Source organism: Triticum urartu, chromosome 6, assembly GCF_003073215.2.
Source record: "Triticum urartu cultivar G1812 chromosome 6, Tu2.1, whole genome shotgun sequence".
Classification (NCBI taxonomy): Eukaryota; Viridiplantae; Streptophyta; class Magnoliopsida; order Poales; family Poaceae; genus Triticum; species Triticum urartu.
The window spans coordinates 545,810,935-545,833,006 of NC_053027.1; the positions used below are offsets into that span (position 1 = coordinate 545,810,935).

Genomic DNA, 22,072 nt, shown 5'->3' on the forward strand with positions numbered 1-22,072 from the left:
GAGGCTATGCGACGATACCAGCGAAGTGAATTCACTGAGGTGCCCTGGCGTTTGATTTTACCTGGGGGTTATGCCGGCGCGCCTGAAACATGAGGCTGTAAAATAATAACCAGCGAAGTCAATTCGCTGAGGTGCCCTGGTGTCTGACCGATGCGACTGAAACATGATGTTATACGGTAATACCAGTGAAGTGAATCCACTGAGGTGCCCTGGTATCTGACTTTTACCTAGGGAATTTGCCGATGCGCCTGAAAGTCTGAAACATGATGCTATACTTGTCATACAAGTTAACTGAATTCACGGAGGCGCCCTCTTGTGTGTTAACTGAATTCACCGAGGCGCCCTCTTGTGTGTTAACTGAATTCACCGAGGCGCTCTCTTGTGTGTTAACTGAATTCACCGAGGCGCCCTCTTGTGTGTTAACTGAATTCACTGAGGCGCCCTCTTGTGTGTTAACTGAATTCACCAAGGCGCCCTCTTTTTCGTGTTAACTGAATTCAATTCACTGAGGCACCCTCTTGTGTGTAACGCAGGGGGCTGGCTTGCGGAATCTCGGCAATACGTGCTACCTCAACTCGGTCCTGCAATGCCTGACGTACACGGAGCCCTTCGTGGCGTACCTGCAGAGCGGCAAGCACACGTCGTCGTCATGTAAGTTTGATGCCACTTGACAACCAAACATATCAATTCCCCGCATGGGGTAGTATGATGGTGTTGACCCTGTAAGTCCCAGCCAGTGAAACAGCCTTTCTTGCTGTATTTGAACACCACACATTTTCCAGTAAAATGTTTAGTCTACGACCAAAAAAGCGCATTGGTTGATGTACACAACTGCTTGTCAGTGCCTTGCAGTTGCATCCTAATCATTGCTTTTTGAGACAGTGTTCTAAGCAGCGAAGCAGCATTTTGTTGCTGGTTGCGGATGATGCATTTTCCAGTAAAATGGGTTGTCTGCAACATGATTGGGGCAGCAGTTTTCAGCCCCCTGGTGGGATCTTTAGGTGTACATTGGTTGATACACCACTGCATGTTAGTATGTTGCGGTTGCACGGCAATTATTGCTTCTTGAGACATTTCATTTGATCGAAAAGAATATTAGTATAACCTCTTTGGCAGAATATTCCAATTTCATTTACTCCCTCCCCCCAAATAGATGGGGTATAAACTGAGTCAAAAAGTCAATGCTTTCAAGTTTGACCAGTTATATGTGTAAAAATATGAAGATGAACAATACCAACTCAATGTAGTTATTCAATATTGCAGTTTGTTGATATTTTCTTCTATATATTTGGTCATACTTATAAATAGTTGACATTTTGACTGATTTATACACCATCTATCTATTTGGTGACGGAGGGAGTAATTATATGTGGTATATCTCATCACCAGTTCTGTAGTAGCAGAGCATCTGTTATCATTTACCAAAGAAGTATGGAAAAATATTCTCATTGGCAGTTGCTGCTTTTCTGACAGTACAAATACTGATTTAATTATTATTTGTTAAGGCCGAGCAGCTGGATTTTGTGCACTGTGTGCTCTCCAGAACCATGTTAGATGTGCCCTACAGTCAACTGGGAAGATATTGACACCGGTGCAGTTTGTGAAGAACTTAAAATGTATCCTTTCATGTGCTATAGCTTAACTTGATAGTATATTTTCTTTTGAATTTAAATATTGAAACACTATAACTATCTAATTTTTCCAAATTCATCATTGAATTATGCTATCTTTAACTGCTAGACAGGCATTTCTCGTAGTTTTCGTTACTATAGGCAGGAAGATGCACACGAGCTAATGGTCAACTTACTTGAGTCCATGCACAAATGCTGTTTACCTTCGGGTATACCAAGTCAGTCTCCGAGTGCTTATGAGAACAGTCTAGTTCACAGAATATTTGGTGGCCGCTTAAGAAGTCAGGTAAGTTCTGTTAATTGGTCAATTACCATTATATGAGTAATATCGATGGCAAATGTATTCCTGATTTCATCCCTGCGTGGCTATATTTACGGGCATTACAGGTGAGATGTGCAAGTTGCTCCCACTGTTCCAGCAAATTCGATCCTTTCCTGGATCTCAGTCTGGAAATTGCTAATGCTGCTACATTGCTGAAAGCACTTCAAAATTTTACTGAAGAAGAGGCTTTAGATGGCGGGGAGAAGCAGTACAATTGCCAGAGCTGCAAGAAAAAAGTTGTGGCCAAGAAAAGATTTACAATTGATAAGGCTCCTGATGTATTGACAATTCATCTGAAGCGTTTTAGTCCTTTTAACCCTGGTCAAAAGATCAACAAAAAAGTGGATTTTCAGTCAACTTTGAACTTGAAGCCATTTGTCAGTAATTCAGAAGTGAGTAACTAGTTGACGAAAGTATTAATCTTCCGATTCTAGTTTTGTATTTGTCTCTAGTGAACCTCTCCTTACAACTTACTGTGGTTATGTTCATATCTGAAGGGCATGGATTTCAGATACAGTCTTTATGGTGTGTTGGTTCATGCTGGCTGGAATACACAATCAGGTCACTATTATTGCTTTGTTCGGACTTCTAGTGGGATTTGGCACAATCTTGATGATAACGAGGTAGAATTTTAGTTTTCCAATGAATTTGCACTCATGTAAACTTCTGCCAAACTTTGGTGCAAGCTTTTCCTACTGTCTTTGTATACTTGCATTTACCATGTCTTGTACTGTCTTTATTCTTCTGATGTTCATTATTTGTGGATACTTCCAGGTTTGCCAAGTTCGTGAGGCAGATGTATTGAGGCAGAAAGCCTATATGTTATTCTATGTGCGTGACAGGGTGAGGAGCTCAGTGATGTTCAAAAATAATGGTGCTACTGGTTCGTTAGTTAAGAATGCTATTTCTGAGAAGACCGCTAATATGAATGGCACAATTCAAAACGGTTTAATGGAAGCAAAATTGAATGTTCCCTCATTTACCAATGGAGATGTTAAGTCGCAGAAGCAGAACCCAGATGATGGTCGTCCTAGCATTTTTGGCAGCAGCTCACAAGGCCAGTGTTCAAAATATTCTAGCAGTACTGGAGTTATTGAAGCCGCAGCTGTCCAAAACAATGGTGTCCAAAACAATGGTATGGTTTCAGTACAGACAGCTGCTGCTACCTTGTCCATCAACACAACCAAGACAACTTCAGATAGTGAAAGGGAGATAGTTTCATCAGCACAGCCTGATGTTATTGTTCCTCATAATTCAAGCTGTGACCTGAAGGCGTATGAGAAGCCATTGCAAGAACAGCAACCTGAGTCCGATGGTGCATTTACTGATTCAGGTAAAGGCAGTACTGCTGCCTTGCCCATATGCAATGGCAGTGATGGGATGTTGGAAGAAAATCACCAGGCTTCTGAACCTCGAACAGATCCATGTGGTGAACAAACTCTCAATACAAGTAAGCCAGCGGAAAGTGCAGAAATAAAGAAAACCAAGGTAATCATATGATGCTTGCCATTGGTCTTTGCATTACTATAATTTTATACTCGAGTGTTAACACTATTGCTTTCTGTTCCCAACATGGCAGGATATGATGCTTTCTGTTTCTAATGGAACAATGTCCAGTAGAGAAGATTTAACCTGCTGTAATGAAGCTAAAGAGTCAGCAGAGTCTGGGAAGGAACCTGATAAAATAGCTATGGAGGAGCTTTCTGTGGAGAACACAGGTGCTATAACAAATGCAGTGGAGCAGGTATCTAATCAATCACCTGTCCATTCCCTCACCCGCCATGCATGCATGAAAAGAAGTAACAATCATACCTATGCATGTAGATTTAATTCGAGAAACATTGTTTCTGCAGACTTCAGTCCAGACTAATACAGTAGAGGTTGGCCAGGCTACGGTGGAGGAACTTTCTGTGAAGGACGCCGACAGTATTGCAAATGCACAGGAGCCCCCCCCCCCCCCCCCCCCGGTCCGTTCGGATTACATAATGATGATGCAGATCATGGCCCATTAATATAACACTGGCCATAGCGTGTCTTGGCTCTATTTGGGTGTAACTTGATTTTCCAAATGCAGGCTTCTATGCAGAACAATGATCTGGTAGCTGGGCAGGCTCACCCTGAGACACACTTCTATTCTGAAGTTTCCGCACGGGCACTCTGCCCTGAAATTTCCGCACAGGCGATCTGCCCTGAAATTTCTCCACGGGCGATTTGCCCTGAAGTTTCTCCACGGGTGACCTGCCCTGAAGTTTCTGCACATGCGATCTGCCCTGAAGTTTCTGCACAGATGATCTGCCCTGAATTGTCTGTACAGGCGATCTGCCCTGAAGTTTCTTCACAGGCGGTCTGCCCTGAAGTTTCTCCACAGGCGATCTGCCCTGAAGTGTCCGCACAGGCGGTCTGCCCTGAAGCTTCTGCTCAGGTGATCTGCCCTGAAGACCCTGCACAAGTGTTGGACAAGGATCCATGCCATGGTAATTTACATACAATGAAGGATTTGAAGTCCAAGAAGCATAAGGATTATTCAACTGTGCACTTGCTTTTTGTGTCCAAGCAACCTTTACTTGCTGCACTAAAACTGCACAAGAAAAGGAAACACAAAAGAGCTAAAAGGCAGTCCATTGACAATGGAATCATCGCCGATGATCAGCAGACATCAACATCAGAAACTGTTTTTACCAAGGACATATCATGTAAATCCCATAGAAGACGCAAACGCTCCCGCGCCGCTGCAAGTTCAGATAATGGTGTTGAGATATCCACGAAGAAACCACATCTCGCTGAACGCCCCAGCAGTGCTGCTGACCTTCCCGTGGACAAGAAAGACGACAAGGATGCAACACTTGCTAGTGCCGAGCTACCAGGTGCATGCGTAAGCTCTGTTGCGGACCAGATTGATTCAAGAAACAGTGCACATGCAAACGAGGGAGTCCCCCGGCATTTCGATCTCCTCACAAGGGGTTTGAGAGAAATCCCTGGTAAGCACATATAACTCTCCTCTGTTGCCAGCATATGCGCAACCTTGCAGAAATGCGTTTCTCATTTTTGTTCGCTGCCATCAGCATTAAATATTTACAGTCATTGATTTTGTTTCGCAGTTCCACTGTGGGATGACATTGACATGTCAGATAGGAAGGCAACAGAGTTTCAATATCCGAGAAGGACCGACAGTATTGGTTATGTGCTAGATGAATGGTAAGTTTGCAAACAACGGTTAATTTCTTTGTGATGGCAGGTTCTTTACTTTATGGGGTCACTCATCTCCATGTTTGTTCCAGGGACGAGGGGTATGACCGTGGGAAAAGGAAGAAGGTGAGGAAGCCACGTGAGGAGCCGAACGGACCGAACCCGTTCCAAGAGGCGGCCGATGTCAGAGCACGGCCGAGGAAGAGACCGAGATCCGACCAGGCCAGATGGGGAAACCAGCCTCGCAGGATATGACAAATCGGAGCAGCAGACGATGTTGTTGTATCTATCACCCAGTTTTGCAGTGATTGTTTTTCATTTATTCTTGTTTTGCTTCCCTTGGTGTACGTTACACTAGTTGTTTTTCCTCCAGTGTTTTCCCCCATCCTTCGTGTGTTATGTAAGAGCCCTGACAGATATTCGAAGCATATTGTTCGTTTTCTGAGTGATCAGTGATCGGATCGAGCAACAAATCCAACATTTTCTAAGTTGCTCCTGGCCTTTGTCCAGCCCTGAGACGGAGGGAGCGTCGCTCCTCGCTCGATCTGCTTGTGGTGGAGATCGCGTCACCTGATATCGGCTTGGACATGAATCAGTTGCCGAGTTGGTTTTGCACTGGCTGCTGTTGCTCTATATATGGACTTCCCACGGGAGGACGGGCTACGTATGCGTGCCTTATGACCGGAACGAATTGATCAGGAGCTAGCATTGTCCATCACGTGTATGTATACATGCGTTTTGGTCGGATGGAATCTATCCGGAGCTAGATAGGGCGTGTTTGGTTGCCCCCGTCGAGCTCAACCAGGCCGGACGGGAAGGAAGATGCCTGCTTGGTTGCGTGGTTTCACTGTTGGACCTGTATCGCACGCTTCTCAAAGCAGCCTAGAGCCTGCCTCGCTGGAAACGCTCGGATCGCCAGTTTCTCACGAGGCAGGCTGAGTGCGGTGCGAGGGCGAGGGGGGATGGCGGGAGATGGAAATCTGGCGCGCCGTCCCGGCGCCAAATCTAGCATCACCCCCCTTTCACTCGCTCACCCATAGCCACTACTCCATTTCTTCCCTATTGCCTCACCACCGGCGGCGGCTGCGATTTCAGATATGCGCTAGAGGCGGCGGCGTTTGCGGCGGATCTGGTGCTCCACTTGTTGTTGGCCACTGTCTGGTCGACCTTGTCTGTGCCATGGCTCCCGCTACGCCGTCCTCGTCTCTGACGCCGGTAAGCAGCACCCCCCTCCCCCCTTTGTTAGGTCGGTGGTTAGGCCGTTAGACAAGGTGTAAGATCGATTTTTCACTGAACGAATCGTCGATGTCAACTAGGTTATGGACGCACGGATGAGGCTCATAATTCAGGCAGCAACACTGATTAGTGTGATTCAGGCATGGGTCATGTTCATGCACCAAAGAGCTGTTCCTTGTGCTGGGAGACCTTTGATCCGCTATGGTCCATTGTTTATCCGGGAACAGGAGAAGATCCAAAATCTGAACTACATCTACAACTGCAATGACGTCGAGGCTTTGTGGATGCTTCGAATGAAAAGAGCACCATTTGCCAGGCTTGTCGAGACCTTCAGGAACAGGGGACTACTACAAGATAACATCAACACTAGTGTGGAAGAGCAAGTGGCCATGTTTCTCCATGTTGTTGGCCATAACCAGAGGTTCAGGGTCATTCACAACACATTCAGGAGATAAATGGAGACCATCTCTAGGTACTTCAAGCAGGTGCTTTTTGCTGTTGGGGAGCTTAGAGGAGAGATGATCAGGAGACCATCTGGCCAGACTCCACCCAAGATTCGCGGAAGCCCAAGATGGTACCCATACTTTAAGGTGAGCATTGACAATATTCACTTTTCATGGCTTGATATGCTTGTATCATTCAAGTTTAGCACTAACACAGGCTTGTGATGCCATTTTCAGGATTGCATTCAGGCAATAGGTGGTACTCATGTCACCGCCAGAGTTCCTAAGTCACACTCTGTAGCATACAAGGGAGGAAGCACTACACAAGTCAAAATGTGCTTGCTGCTGTTGACTTTGATCTGAAGTTCATATATGTGCTGGCTGGCTGGAAGGGGTCAACGCATGATGCTAACATTCTCAGTGACAGCATGAGTCGACCTGATGGGATCAACATCCCCGACACAAATTCTACCTTGGAGATGCTGGCTATGCATGTCGGCCGGGTATTCTTCCACCCTTCAGGAAAACCAGGTACCATCTCAACGAGTTCTCTGGTAGGAACTATCCTAAGACTGCACATGAGCTGTTTAATCTCAGACACTCCATCCTTAGAGTAACTGTTGAGAGGGTATTTGGAGCTCTGAAATAGGTTTAAGATCGTGGATCAGAAGCCATTCCACCCATACTCCACTCAGGTTAAGCTTGTTCTTACTTGTTGCATTCTGCATAATTGGATCCTCCAGTGGGGCTTTGATGAACACGTGTCTGAGGAGCAAGAGGTCGAGCCTGAGGATGTTGTTAGCTCCGGCCATGGTGTGGAGGCATTTGACAATGACGATTGGAAGAACAAAATGTTGGAGTGGGCAGAGGCAATGTGGCTTAATAGAGGTCAGTGCAGGATTTGAAGAAGAGAAAGAAGAAGAAGAAGAAGAAGATGCCGCAGCAGTAGAAGCAGAAGCAGAAGAAGAGGAAGAGGAAGAGAAAGATCTGGTAGCAGCAACACCGATGAGCTATCCCCTATTTAGCCAATGGCTATTAATAATTTGAACTGTCATTTGATAGTAGTTAGGATGAATTGTCATTTGTTTAACTAGCTGGCACTACATATTCAGATTGTGTGTGGTAAGCTCATCACTAGTTAGAAGTGGTGACAACACCTTATGCAGGTTGCAATCAAACACCATGTCATATGTGCGCCTAATGCAATGCGGACAACCATGGTCTATCTATCCGTGTATGTGTTTCCGAGTGCCATATTGCTATTGGTCTACTTGTTTCACTTGCGAATGTGTGAAGCTCTTTCAACATTATTGACTCTTGCTAACATTTTGCATCAAATTTTTGTGCCACTATCCTCACCAAGCTCCACCGTAAGCTTTATTTGTGTTGGTGTGAGAAATCGACGAGATCGGTACCAATTGTGCTATTTTCTTGTTACATCATTGATTGATCATTGATCCATTCTCAACATCGATTAAGGTACATTTGGTATAGTTGTCTCCTTTCTTCCACTCATATTTGCTTGAGTCTTGTGATGGATAGGAAAGACATTTCATCTCCGGTCTTCAACGACAACGACGGCGCGAACAACTACATCATTAAAACGTCCATCGTCGGTCTACAACAACAAAGAAAGGGACATTCTACCTTGCGAGAGCGCATCGAAAACCTCTCCATCGACATTCGTCACTCCGAAGCAAGGAAAATAGGCTACATCGACAACAAGCTTTCCGCACAAAAGGAGGAGCAAGATGCAAGGATGGAGGAGATTCGGGCCTTGCCGGACAACCATTCTTCCCCTTCGTCATCTTCAAGGTGGCGGCGACCAAATTGATCATCTTCGGAGCGAACAAGCGATGGAAGCGCAATTTGTCCACGTCCACATCTACATGGCGACCATCATCACATTTGTGATCCACATTGTCATGAAGGGCAAGTCACCTCCAAGCATCATGTGCACGACGATGATGAACGACATCTACTACGAGTTCAACACGACAACAAGACCATCAACATGAAGATGCTCAACACGCGCAAACCTACAAGTCCCAACAAACTCTACATCAAGCTACAGCCAAACTTCATGAGCTCAAGTGAAGACCGCGAGACGACCACAACCAAGACGACACTACAGCTACAACAACCACTTCGCCATCTTCGCCAAGTGCTATCAAGGCATATTCGCCTTTGGACATACGGCATCTTCACCCACTTCCCGTGAGTTCGCCTACATCAACATCTTCAACAACGAGGCGACCACCTACAAGCGAGGGCGACACTTCCATCTTCGGAAGCCCCTCGACCGAGCATGGGAAATTCCTTTCAGTCATGAAGACGAGATACGAGGTGCCACATCATATGGGCCTCATACAAGACAACGACAAGTCGGTCGAGCAAGGGCCATCCCCTTCGACCATGCCGTTGAGTACGAACCTCTTCACCAACATGAAGACGGCGCCCCAACGGGACTCATATTCCGAGTCAAGCTACGAGACCGCACATGAGACTTTATCTTTGGTCTCGGAGGAGAGCAATGATTTTCCACATCCTACGGCATTCATTTTTGCAGGCGTTAGGGATGAGGAGGTTAAGCATGGGACTATCCCTTCAACTAAGGCGACGATAGGAGTTGACCATGGAGACATTTGCACCTACATCTCTCCGACACCCACATATGACGAGATGCCCCAATTGCCATGTGAGGAGAGCCACCATCACATGAGTGACTCCACCGACGTGACATTAAGAGCATTTCCTATGAGAGGATGAGTGTGGCCACCACTAGCCCCACACATGAGAGCATGTCACACATCCTATGTGAGGTTGAGAGCCATTTGAGTGACTCCACCAACCATACGAGTGAGAGCATCCAAGAGGGAGTGAGTGAGCCACAACACTTAGTGAGTGAGGTAATTGACACGACATGTGAGGCCACTATAATTTCTAACGATTTACCCTCTACTCCAAGTGTGTTTTCCTTTTTGGTGCTAGATCTCCAACAAGACGAAGCGCCAATCCTCGACGAGTCCATACCTTCTATGGGCAAACCGATGGCCATATGGTGGACGATGATGCACCCCCCACATGGTTCCATCAAGATGAAGATGACCACGACTTGGTCTTCGACACCTCACCTGCAACACATGAGCGATGCTCTAAAGGTAACATAGGTCATGATACTTCACTTGTCCCACTAGTGGACTATCTTGCAAAGGGTTGCTTACATGATGATGATCACCTTATGGATTCATCGCATACTATGTCATGTTTCGATATGCCATCCATTTATGATGAATATGATGATGAGCATGTTGAATATGGGTGGGTAGGGTTTTGGGTGTGGCAGAGAGAGGTGTGGGGGAGGATGGATTTGTAAAATATCACCAATGCCACTTTATTTTATGAGAACACTGCATGTATTATTAACATGATTAATATTGAACTATTAGAATTTTTGTGACTCTGTTGCAATGCACGAACAATTAGCTAGTTAGCACTAAAGTGACAATTCTCGCCAAGTCTAAGAAAAGTGATTGAGATTAATCCCGGGATGGAGTGATAAATTCACATTCAACCAGAATGAATGATCATAATGAAAAAAACAATGAAAATGTCCTACTTGTTATTTAAACAACTGGGTCCGGTGGAAAAAAACCACGCCCTCCACTTGTCATCTAACAAATCCATGGGGGCTATCGGCCTAATAGTGGTGGATCTCATGTCAAACACGTCATTTGTATCTGGAAAATACATGACATCCTCTTCCACTTCTCCGCGAGCAGAGAAGGTACTGCTAAAGCGATTGCTGATGAAGATCGCCTGGCCACCGCCTAGCCCACGATGCATTTAAGTTTGAATTCTCCAAGGTCTTTTAAATAAATTCCTAACGTTTATTTTTACTACTGAAATATAATGCAAAAGGAATTATTCAATTTAAGTCTTTAGTTTTAATTTAAAGTTATAACCACTTTAAGTTTGAATTTATTTGGATGCATGCCTATGGTAACTTTATATGAATTCTGGATTTAATTTGTGTAAACTTGAATTTCATCATGTTCATTTGAAAGTACAATTTTTTAGATCAGTCTGCAAAAAGAATTAATTAAAATGGAGTTATAATTTGCAATTTAGACTCTAATTATGTTTGAAATGATTCTATTTGGAATTCAAACTTAAACTCTACAAAAGTTAATTTAGTCTATTCAGATTGAAAGCTGTTTTTCGGCGTTCAATATGCAAAAAGTTTCACTCCATTTAGACTCCTAACTGGTTGATACCGTTTTAAATTGAAACAGAACTCAACCGCTCGATTTAAAGGGCGATGGACGTCCAAGATGCGCCTGTATCACTTCACGTCATAATTGACGTGGCCACAGCCACCTGAGCCACCCGGTAGTTTTAGCTTCTTGAGCAGCTTATGTCAGTCCCCTCTTTTCAGATTGGGCTTGTACATAATCTACTTCTTTGAGCTTAATCGTCAAGATGGTGTAGGTGTATAGGAAGTCATGATAAACTTGTCTCATGCTCTTTTCCGCTTTTGGAATTTGGGCGTTCCGCGTGGCTTGGGTAAAATTTACCTCAAAAGTATAAAATTTTGTAAGAAAAAAATGATTAAAATTAATCCACCGACGGAGTGGGAAATTCACACTCAACCAGAATGAGCGGTCCTAATTAAAAAAAATACAATGAAAATTTTCTACTAGTTATTTAAACAATTAGGTCCGGTGGAAAAACCCACGCCCTCCACCTGTCATCTAACAAATCCATGGGGGCTATCAGCCTAATAGTGGCGGATCTCATGTCAAACACGTCATTTGTATCAAGAAAATACATGACATCCTCTTCCGCTTCTCCACGGGCAGAAAAGGTACCGCCTGGCCGCCGCCTAGCCCACCGTTGAGTGGTACCCATGTCCCTGTGACCATATCCGCCTCAAACACCTCGATCTTGCGAGTGTGGTCGGTTGGAGTGGATGCTGCAGTCAGCCGCTCTCGTTTAACCATGAGCAGTTTACCTTGTGACTTGATAAGGTGCCTGCTGGTGTGGACGGCGTCGTACCCTTCTTTCACCCCCTCTTCACATTCAGAAAATGTATCCTCTTCACTGAAAGCCAAGTGTTCGTTGTCACTATCTTCACCGGTGGATTCGTAATGAGCGTCTTCTTGAATCAACGTGTCATGGTTGTCATGTTCACATGATGCCTCGTAGTCTCTCTCAGTGTGTTCGTCGTCGCTCGATGAACCGATGTCATTAGTCAACCTCTTCCACATGTCGGCTTCGTAGTACATATCGTCCTCATGGCCGGGGGCATGGTTGATGATTCGTTTGACACCAGTGATCATGGGCTTGCCATCCTTGTCCTCAGCAAGATGGAGGGCAAAGAGATCGTCGGCCTTGGTGACCACGTAGAGCTCGTCTTGGAAGAATGCAATGTCGCTGATACGAAGGTACATCATGGCCAATAGCCTTGGCACCCACACTCCCTTCCCCGGTCGGCACAGGATCAGAGGGTACTTCCATATGTTACCGGTGACCGCAACGAGGTCGTCGGGGGTCGAGCGCATGAGCACCTTGCGGGTCTCGAACTCGTCCGGAACCTCGCCGATGACGGAGTCCAGCTCCGGCAGCGGCACGGTGGCGCCGGAGAAGTGGTTGTGCAGCGCGTACCTGTGCGCCCGCGTGACGTTGTCCGTGGAGTCGAGGGCGATCCACTCGTTGGTGGATCCTACGCACCTGGTGTTCTTGGGCAAGGGGAGGCGGTGGACGGCACCATCGCAGGGCGTCAGGTAGTGGCGACGATCCACGGAAGCCGCCGCCGAGGGGAGACGTGCTGGCGCACGGCCGAGCGCCACGAGCGGCACACGGCGCGCAGACGGGCGCGGTCGGCGATGTGCGGGAGGCGGGCGATCACCTGGCCCAGGAGATCCGGCAGGAGGGTGGTCCAGTTCGGAGCGGACGCCGCCATGGACGGCGATCAGATCGCAAGCGTGCGAACTGCAAGGGAGGAAATTGCGTCTGTGCTGGGCGAGGGGGCGACAAATATGTAGTGTCAGCTGCCAAGATTGCCCGGTTGTGATCCGAGTCTGATCGGGGTCGGACTCCTACCGTGTCCTGGCTTGACCGTGCCTGCCAACCCATATTTCTCTGCCCTCTGCCTGCACCAGGGTGGTCGGGCATCGGCTGGGTTCCAAGCTTCCAGCGCAAATTTCTCTGGTGGACTACCGAGCTAGCGTACATTTTTAGTTTATCAGTCCATTGGGTATGGAACGGACGCCATGGCGGAGCTCCTAGCTAGGTCGATGGCGGGGCTGTAACTTCCGATGTAGCGGCTCTGTCGCGTTCCTTGGCACGAGCACAGTAGAAAAAAGAAATTGAACCATGAGCACGAGCGCAACCTCCACCGCGGAGACGCCACGATGCAGTGCGGTCGCAGAGCCGCAAGCCCTAGACTTGTTGCGCACAACCATTTCATGTAGCCGCATGGCATTTTTTCCGCGAATACATAATGCCGCCCTGTTTAGTTCCAAATAAGTCACCAATTTATAAGTCGAAAAATGCAAAAAGTGACTTATTTTGCCAAACGGACTTAACTTATAAGTTACCCCAACTTATAAGTCATAAGTTGCTCCACCTCAACTTAAAACTTATAAGTCACCCTCTTTTACATGGGTCCCATCATCTTTACATAAAAAATAAGGTGGGAAGGTGTGCTCATGTGACTTATAAGTCAGGTGACAACCAAATAGGCATGACTTATAAGTCATTGATTTTAAGTCCAAACAACCCCTAAATATTGGATATCATTACATTGATAGGTAAACAAATGTACAACAGCAATATAGAGAAGACATTTCGCAAAAAAAGAGAGAGTAAAATAGAGAAGAGGAGAGAGAAGAGGAGAAAGAAGAGAGGAGTGGGCACTGTTGGAAATATGAACAAATTACTACGAGATTTAATCCAAATAAACAGAAGATAAATCATGACCACAACAGCAGAGATTAAACTAATCATGCGAACTAGCATAGCAGATGAACATATCACATCTAGGGCACATACTAGAAGCATGAATTCTACCACGATCTCGAACAGGAAGGATAGAATCACATACGGTACAGCGGGTGCAGCACCGCTGGCGTTGACGTTGTCGTCGAGGACGAGGTTGCCGAGGTCGGGGAAGAAGTCGTCGTTCGCGAAGTCGTCGCTGCCAGTAGTCGTGCGTCCGTTAATTATTAATGAATGACTCATTAATTTTCCCATGCAGCAAAAATATAGACAACGTGCATAGCTCTGTCCTCGGCTCGGCTCAATCCCGCAACCCGCGGCGCGCCGCGCCGCGCCGTGGCGAGGCGAGCGAGGAGGAGGAGCGCGCATGTAGGTCTCCTCTTCTCATGCTCATACAAGTGGTAGAAGAGCTCACCTTATAAAGAGGTGCAACTCTCTCTCAACTTTCGGGGTGGGACTAAACTTTAGCCCCACTCACTCCACTCACATGTGTGCATGAATGAGCCAAGAGAATTTCAGAATTTTAGTTGGGCTTTGGGCCAAAGGCCTACTAGCAAAATTCCAACAATCCCCCACAAAGTCTCATTGACACAGCTCATCATTTAGTTCCAAAACATTGTTTTATATATCGGTGCTTAGTGGAAACTGTGAAGTTGAATTTTCACTTAGAAATTTATGCTATAGTAGATCACAACTTGAATAGTGGACTATGCCTTGAACTACAAGTTTTCTGTGAAACTAGTTTCACATAAATTCTTGACCGATACTGGGCTGCCGCAAGGCTTCCCCGCGGGTGGAGCGTATACGTCATACTCCAGGGTCTTTCATGAATTTATTAGAGAACACCCAATTCTCACAGACTGCGATGTTAACAGTCAAATTCATATAGGTGTGTTCCTCGGAAGATGTTCTGCAGGACAACATCTCTGCTTACCCGAATAAGCCACTTGAAACACATTAAGATAAGTATCAACCTGCCATGCAGATCAGTAGAGTATTGCATCTTCACGGAGTGGGATAATTAATATAGGGATACTCTCCTTCCAGCTGACCAACAGCTTGTCTCCCACTTCTACTTCACGGGATCTCCGATCACATAGAGTGGTTTACCACTATGGACAACTCATGCGGTGGGTCTCAAACCCATCTCCATCGATGCATTATCTATCACATTACGTGATAGACCCTTTGTGAAGGGATCTGCCAAGTTTTTCGACGTTTGGATATAATCCAACGTAATAACTCCGGGGTTCCTCAATTTTCTGACAGATTTTAGTCTCCTCTTCACATGCCTTGAGGACTTCATATTGTCCTTAGAACTATTTATCTTGACGATCACAGTTTGATTATCACAGTTCATCAGGATAGGGGGTATTGGGTTTTCAACCATAGGTAAGTCCATCAAGAGTTCACGAAGCCACTCTGCTTCAACAATGGCAGTGTCTAATGCTGTGAGTTCTGCTTCCATAGTTGACCTCGTTAAGATGGTCTGCTTGCAAGACTTCCAGGAAACAACGCCACCACCAAGTGTAAAAACATAACCACTTGTGGCCTTAATCTCATTAGCATCAGATATCCAGTTTGAGTCACTATAAACCTCCAGTACTCTTGGATACCCGGTGTAGTGAATCCCATAGCTCGCGGTGCCTTTCAAATAGCACATAACTCTCTCAAGCGCATGCCAATGATCATCTCCCGGTTTTGACACAAACCGACTCAGCTTGCTCACAGCAAAATAGATGTCAGGCCTCGTGGCACTCGCCAAATACATAAGCGAGCCAATAATCTGAGAATACCTCAGTTGATCTCTAGCAATCCGTCGATTCTTTCGAAGCAACACACTAGCATCATATGGAGTTGGAGAAGGCATGCAGTCGCTATATCCAAAACGACTCAAGACCTTTTCCACATAATGAGACTGAAGCAGTGTGATCCCACCATTCTCATCTCTCAACAGCTTGATGTTTAAGATAACATCAGCTACTCCTAGATCCTTCATCTCAAAACAACGAGATAAGAAATCCTTAACCTCCTTGATTAAATCAAGTTTGGTTCCAAAGATCAATATGTCGTCGACATACAGACAAAGAATAACTCCTTCGCCCCCACCATAGTGATAGTACACACACTTGTCACCATCGTTTACTACAAAGCGGCAGCAGTTAATGTTCTTTCGAACTTCTCATGCCACTCCTTAGGAGCTTGTTTAAGGCCATATAAAGACTTTAATAACTTGCACACCTTTCCTTCTTGACCAGGCACTACAAAACCATCTGGCTTATCCATGTAAATTTCCTCCTTCAACTCTCCATTGAGGAAAGCCGTCTTAACGTCCATTTGATGAACGAGAAGACCATGTGAGGCAGCCAGTGATAGTAGCACCCGAATTGTGGTCAGTCTAGCCACGGGTGAGTAAGTATCAAAAAAGTCTTCACCTTCTTTCTGGGTATAACCCTTGGCCACAAGCCGTGCCTTGTACTTTTCAATCGTACCATCAGGTCTAAGCTTCTTCTTGAACACCCACTTACATCCTACAGGTTTGCACCCATAAGGACGGTCAGTGATCTCCCAGGTACCGTTAGCTAAGATGGAATCCATCTCGCTACGTACAGCTTCCTTCCAGTAGTCAGCATCAGGAGATGCATAGGCTTCTGAAATAGTCCTGGGTGTGTCATCCACGAGGTACACAATGAAATCATCACCAAAAGACTTTGCAGTCCTCTGTCTCTTACTCCTCATAGGAGTTCCATTGTTACCCTCAACAGGATTCTCAACGTGTTCCATCGCAATGGTGGGTTCAGGAATTACAGTGAATTCCTCACTAGATGAAGTAGGTATCTCCTGATTTGATGAACTCGACATATCCTTCATAGGAAATATGTCCTCAAAGAAAGTTGCATCATTTGATTCCATAATTGTACCAACATGCATGTCGGATAACTCGGATTTTATTATCAAAAATCTATAGCCGATGCTATGAAAAGCATAGCCCAGAAGAACACAATCCACGGTTTTTGGTCCAATCTTGCGCTTCTTGGGAATTGGTATATTGACTTTCGCCAAACAATCCCAAGTACGTAGGTAAGAGAGTTTCAACCTTTTCCTTTCCCATTCCTCAAATGGAGTCATGGTCTTATGCTTTGTGGGAACTCGGTTTAGGACATGACACGCAGTCATTAGCGCCTCCCCCCACCATTCCTTGGATAGACCCGAAGTGTCTAACATGGTGTTAACCATATCAGTTAGAGTTCGGTTCTTTCTTTCGGCTACCCCATTTGACTGGGGTGAGTAGGGAGGCGTCCTCTCATGGATTATACCATGTTCCGCATAAAACAGATCAAATTCATTGGAAAAATACTCTCCACCACGATCGGACCTAAGCCGTTTAATTTTTTGATCAAGTTGGTTCTCTGCCTCAGCTTTATAGTTTTTAAAGAAAGTCAAAGCCTCATCTTTTGATTTCAGAAGATACACATAACAATATCTAATGGAGTCATCAATCAACGTCATGAAGTATCTCTTTCCACCTTTTGTCAACACGCCATTCATCTCACAAAGATCAGAATGTATAAGCTCTAGTGGCGCCAAGTCTCTTGCCTCTGCAGTCTTATGGGACTTGCGAGGTTGCTTAGCTTGCACACATACTTGGCACTTGGAGCCTTTGACAATAGAGATTTTCGGAATTAAATTCATATTGGCTAACCGCGTCATGCAACCAAAGTTAATATGACAGAGTCGTGAATGCCAAATATCAGACTCATTATTGTGACAAACATTATTAATAACTTTAGTGCAAATATCTGACAAAGATAGGCGGAACAAGCCTCCGCACTCATAGCCTTTTCCAAAAAATTGTCCACACTTAGAAATTACAACTTTATTGGATTCGAAAACCAACTTAAAACCATCTCGACATAAACAGGAACCGCTAACGAGATTTTTATTGATGGACGGCACATGATGAACGTTCTTCAGACGCACAGTCTTCCCCGAAGTAAACTTCAGATCGACCGTACCAACACCTCGAACGATGGCATGTGACCCGTTCCCCATCAGCACGGGTGAAGTCCCTGTTGCCTGGTAAGAAGAAAACATGGAGGCGTCAGCACAAACATGTACATTGGCACCGGTGTCAATTAACCAATCAGGGGATTGAAATACTGAAAGGATGGTAGGAAAAATAGTGTATCCTGATTCCTTCATATCAGTATCACCGATGACAACATTAGCGGACTTGCCGCTCTTCTCATGTTCGCGCTCCTCAAAGCGGTTAGGACACTTCGGAGCCCAGTGATTAGGATCACCGCAGACATGGCAAAGTCCCTTCCCCTTCTTATGAGAATTCTTCTTGAAGTTGGTAGAATGTGATGGCTTGTTCTTTGTATCAAACTTGCCTTTGCCCTGAATTTTGTTCTTATTGTTTTTGAACTTGTTGGGCTGGGAGTTCTTCTTCTGTACCATGTGGGCACTAGAACCTCCCTCAGCAACTCGAGCACGTGTGTCCTTTGCTCTCGCCTTCTCTTCAACATCAAGAGTACCAATGAGATCCGCAACGGAAAACTCATGTCTCTTGTATTTCAGGGAAGTAGCAAAATTATTTCACGAAGGTGGAAGCTTGGCAATGATGCCTCCGGCAACACACACTTGAAATACTCAAGTTCTTTTGCGAGCGACTGTATCTCATGAGCCTGCTGTACAACAGGACGCTCATCAGTCATCTTGTAGTCATAGAATTGCTCCATGACGTACAACTCGCTGCCGGCGTCCGAGGCACCAAACTTGGCCTCGAGCGCAGCCCACATTTCCTTGCCGTTGTCAAACGACATATACGAATCCACAATGGAGTCATCAAGAACACTCAGAAGAGCGCCTTTAAAGAGGGTATCGATCTTCTCAAAAGCTTCCAGCTGTGTTGGATTAAGATCGCTCTCAGGCTTGCCCTTGGTGGCATCATAGCAGCCCATGGTCTGAAACCAGTAGACTGCTCTCGTGCGCCACCTCTTATATTGCGCCCCTTAAAGGCAGGCGGCTTCAGATGCGCAGCAAAACCACTCGGAGTAAATTACCTATAATCAGGTTTTTGGATTGTTGGAAATATGAGCAAATTACTACGAGATTTAATCCGAATAAACAGAAGATAAATCATGACCACAACAGCAGAGATTAAACTAATCATGCGAACTAGCATAGCAGATGAACATATCACATCTAGGGCACATACTAGAAGCATGAATTCTACCACGATCTTGAACAGGAAGGATAGAATCACATACGGTGCAGCGGGTGCAGCACCGCCGGCGTTGACGTTGTCGCCCATGTCGTCGAGGACGAGGTTGCCGAGGTCGGGGAAGAAGTCGTCGTTCATGAAGTCGTCGCTGCCAGCAGTCGCGCGAGTGCGCTCCCCAAAAATCTGATCGCCCCTCTCCCGTACAGGATCACGAGAGGCGGGGTTCCGGAGGCCTGCTGTCCCTTTTCGCGGTGCACGCCGGAAGGAGGGATGGAGAAGACTTGCTTGGCGGCGCAATGATCTGGAACGATGGTGAGAAACCATACGAGGCGGCGGCGGCTAGGGTAGACGTCTGCCTGACTATATAGTGCGGGCCGGGTAGGTCGTGGGAGTAAACCCCACGTCCGAGTCGTCACGATCCAAAAGAATTGGAAACGGTTCAGTAATTAACGCGTCCGTTAATTATTAATGAATGACTCATTAATTTTCCCATGCAGCAAAAATATAGACAACGTGCATAGCTCTGTCCTCGGCTCGGCTCAATCCCGCAACGCGGCGTGGCGCGGCGCGTCGTGCCGAGGCATGGCGAGCGAGGAGGAGGAGCGCGCGTGTAGGTCTCCTCTTCTCATGCTCATACAAGTGGTAGAAGAGCTCACGTTATAAAGAGGTGCAACTCTCTCTCAACTTCCGGGGTGGGACTAAACTTTAGCCTCACTCACTCCACTCACATGTGTGCATGAATGGGTCAAGAGAATTTTAGAATTTTAGTTGGGCTTTGGACCAAAGGCCTACTAGCAAAATTCCAACAGGCACCACAATATTCGTGTGCATGAGCACAAGAAGAGATGCTCAACCTTCGAGGAACCAGCTAGTTAAACTTGCCTTGCCCATTCTCAGGCCACAAATAGCGTAGAAACAGTATAGAGAGCACGCATGTAGCGTCACAACCAAAACCAAACACCTCGGAAGCATGTCCATAACATCGAGTCGTACTAGGTCAGAGGCAGCGCACATTCCATTCAAAGTGTCTAGAGACGACAAGTGAACAACAGAAACCAGCCGGATCCGGGGAAGATATCTTCTAAGAGGTGTAAGAACAAACAAGACATCGAAGATATCAAGATGCAATGCCTATGCCAACACCAGCGGAGCAGCCTATGCGAATAAAGAGTGCTGCAAGTTGATATACCACTACTTCCCGGTTTACACATGTGTAGGTATGGACGAGTTAGTCTCTGAGTACAACCCAAAGAAGAGTCAGAGTCGTTTCAAAAACATGGACTTGAACCGCCAAAGAATCACACACATAGAAGATTTGTCAAGAGTATTTTCTATTTTGTTGTGGAGATACCCCTACAACATCCCTTTTTGCGGGGAATATGCTTACAACATTATTCGAGTAGTTCTACTGGCTAATGATTTTATGGGTTCTACTAATCAAATAACATACACATAGCAAATATTACAATTCCCAAATTGTGAAGCTAACATTCAATGAACAAATGAAACGAAATGAAAAATACCTGTCAAAATAGGTTGGGGACACATACTGCGTGCGTGTGCGTAACTATTTTGTGGTTTGTGGTTGTGTGTATGTGTTTTCGTTTTGATGGTAGAAATATCATGTGTTCTTGCGGTAGCTTGGTGAACACGGAAAAATGGCAGCTAAACTATAAATTATTTGTTTCTTTGGCTCAGGCTTACTATTGATCAAAATTTGGGACTTCTGACCTAATTCGGGCTTGAAAGTTCAAGGTTGAGCTTTTTAAACCTGGCCGGCCTAAGTAATGCTTAAGTTTACCCCCAATGCACAACATCACCGAGAAGAGGGTCCATGATGTCGTCTGTTGTCGTAAATGATTTATGAATTTGGCATGCTTTTTTTTTGCAATGTCGGGTTCTCACAATGACATCAATGTACTTCAAAGATCTTCCGTGTTCCGGAGGCTTTGTAATGGGAATCGCCATCGTGCAACTACACTGTCAACGACCACGACTACAACGTGGGATACTATCTTGTCGATGACATCTATCCTCAGTGGACGGCGTTTGTGAAGATCATATCCGAACCACAAGGCAACAAACAAAGCCACTTTGCAAAAATGCAGGAAGCAACTAGGAAGGATGCGGAGAGGGTATACAGAGTGCTTCAAGCTTGTTGGAAAATTGTTCGTGGAGCTGCAATGATATAGGAATCAGAAATTTTGTGACAGGCGGTGACATTTTGTATTATTTTGCATAATATGATTGTCGAGAATGAGGGTGATGTGTAGCCCAAACCAATGGTTTTGAAGCGTATAGAGGACAAGTCCAAATCCCGGAAATCAAGATGCAAATCAGTTTATGAACTTTCTGCAAATTCATCATAATCTTCGAGATCATCAGGAGCACGCACAACTACTCAGTGATCTTGTGGAGCTTATGCTGACCCATAATGAAAATCAAAGAGGTAACGTTTGAGTTGTACACTTAATATAAATATTATGTAAGAACTATGTATTTTCACTACCAACATTTGTTATTTATGCGTGAGAATGGCGTGTATGATGAATTTGCATGTGTTTGAGTCTGGATTTAAGGTATGCGACTGGTGGCAGGACATATGAGGGGCTGTCCAACTATGTCCGCGGGCACATCCGAGCGTGTCTGTGGACGTATAGGGAGGCGGATTTGACAGGTCAGGTTATAAATGCTCTAAGAACAAAAACGGAACAACTGAGATAGGAAAGACCACAATACTTGGTGAAGTATGTGTGAAGTCAACATTCATAGCAATGCACTTATGACGGAGAAAGAAACAAATAAATATTCTATTTGACATTTTTAGACAACTAGGTTAGGTGGGAAAACCCACATCGCCCTCCACTGGTCATGTAACGGGTTCATGTGCATTAACGATTAAATTATCTTGGATGTGATGTTAAATACATCATTAGTATCGGGAAAATAAATGACATCCTCTTCCACTTCTCCGCAAGCAGGAACTATGTTGCTGAAGCGATAGCTGATGAATATTGCCTGGCCG

The 22,072-nt window shown here is 45.5% G+C and overlaps 1 protein-coding gene across 2 annotated transcripts; it reads left to right on the forward strand.

Annotated features, from left to right (window-relative positions):
- Window positions 1-533: 533 nt before the first annotated feature.
- On the forward strand, window positions 534-5,591 carry LOC125515126 (ubiquitin carboxyl-terminal hydrolase 23-like; the record flags this gene model as incomplete). 2 transcript variants are annotated; one of them, XM_048680553.1, is given in 11 exon segments in its annotated part: window positions 534-651; window positions 1,506-1,616; window positions 1,745-1,917; window positions 2,019-2,345; window positions 2,451-2,576; window positions 2,728-3,441; window positions 3,533-3,697; window positions 3,807-3,900; window positions 4,026-4,931; window positions 5,052-5,148; window positions 5,232-5,591. In XM_048680553.1, coding segments are annotated over 11 exon segments (2,994 nt in total), but the record flags the coding sequence as incomplete, so codon positions are not given.
- Between the last annotated feature and the right edge of the window lie 16,481 nt (window positions 5,592-22,072).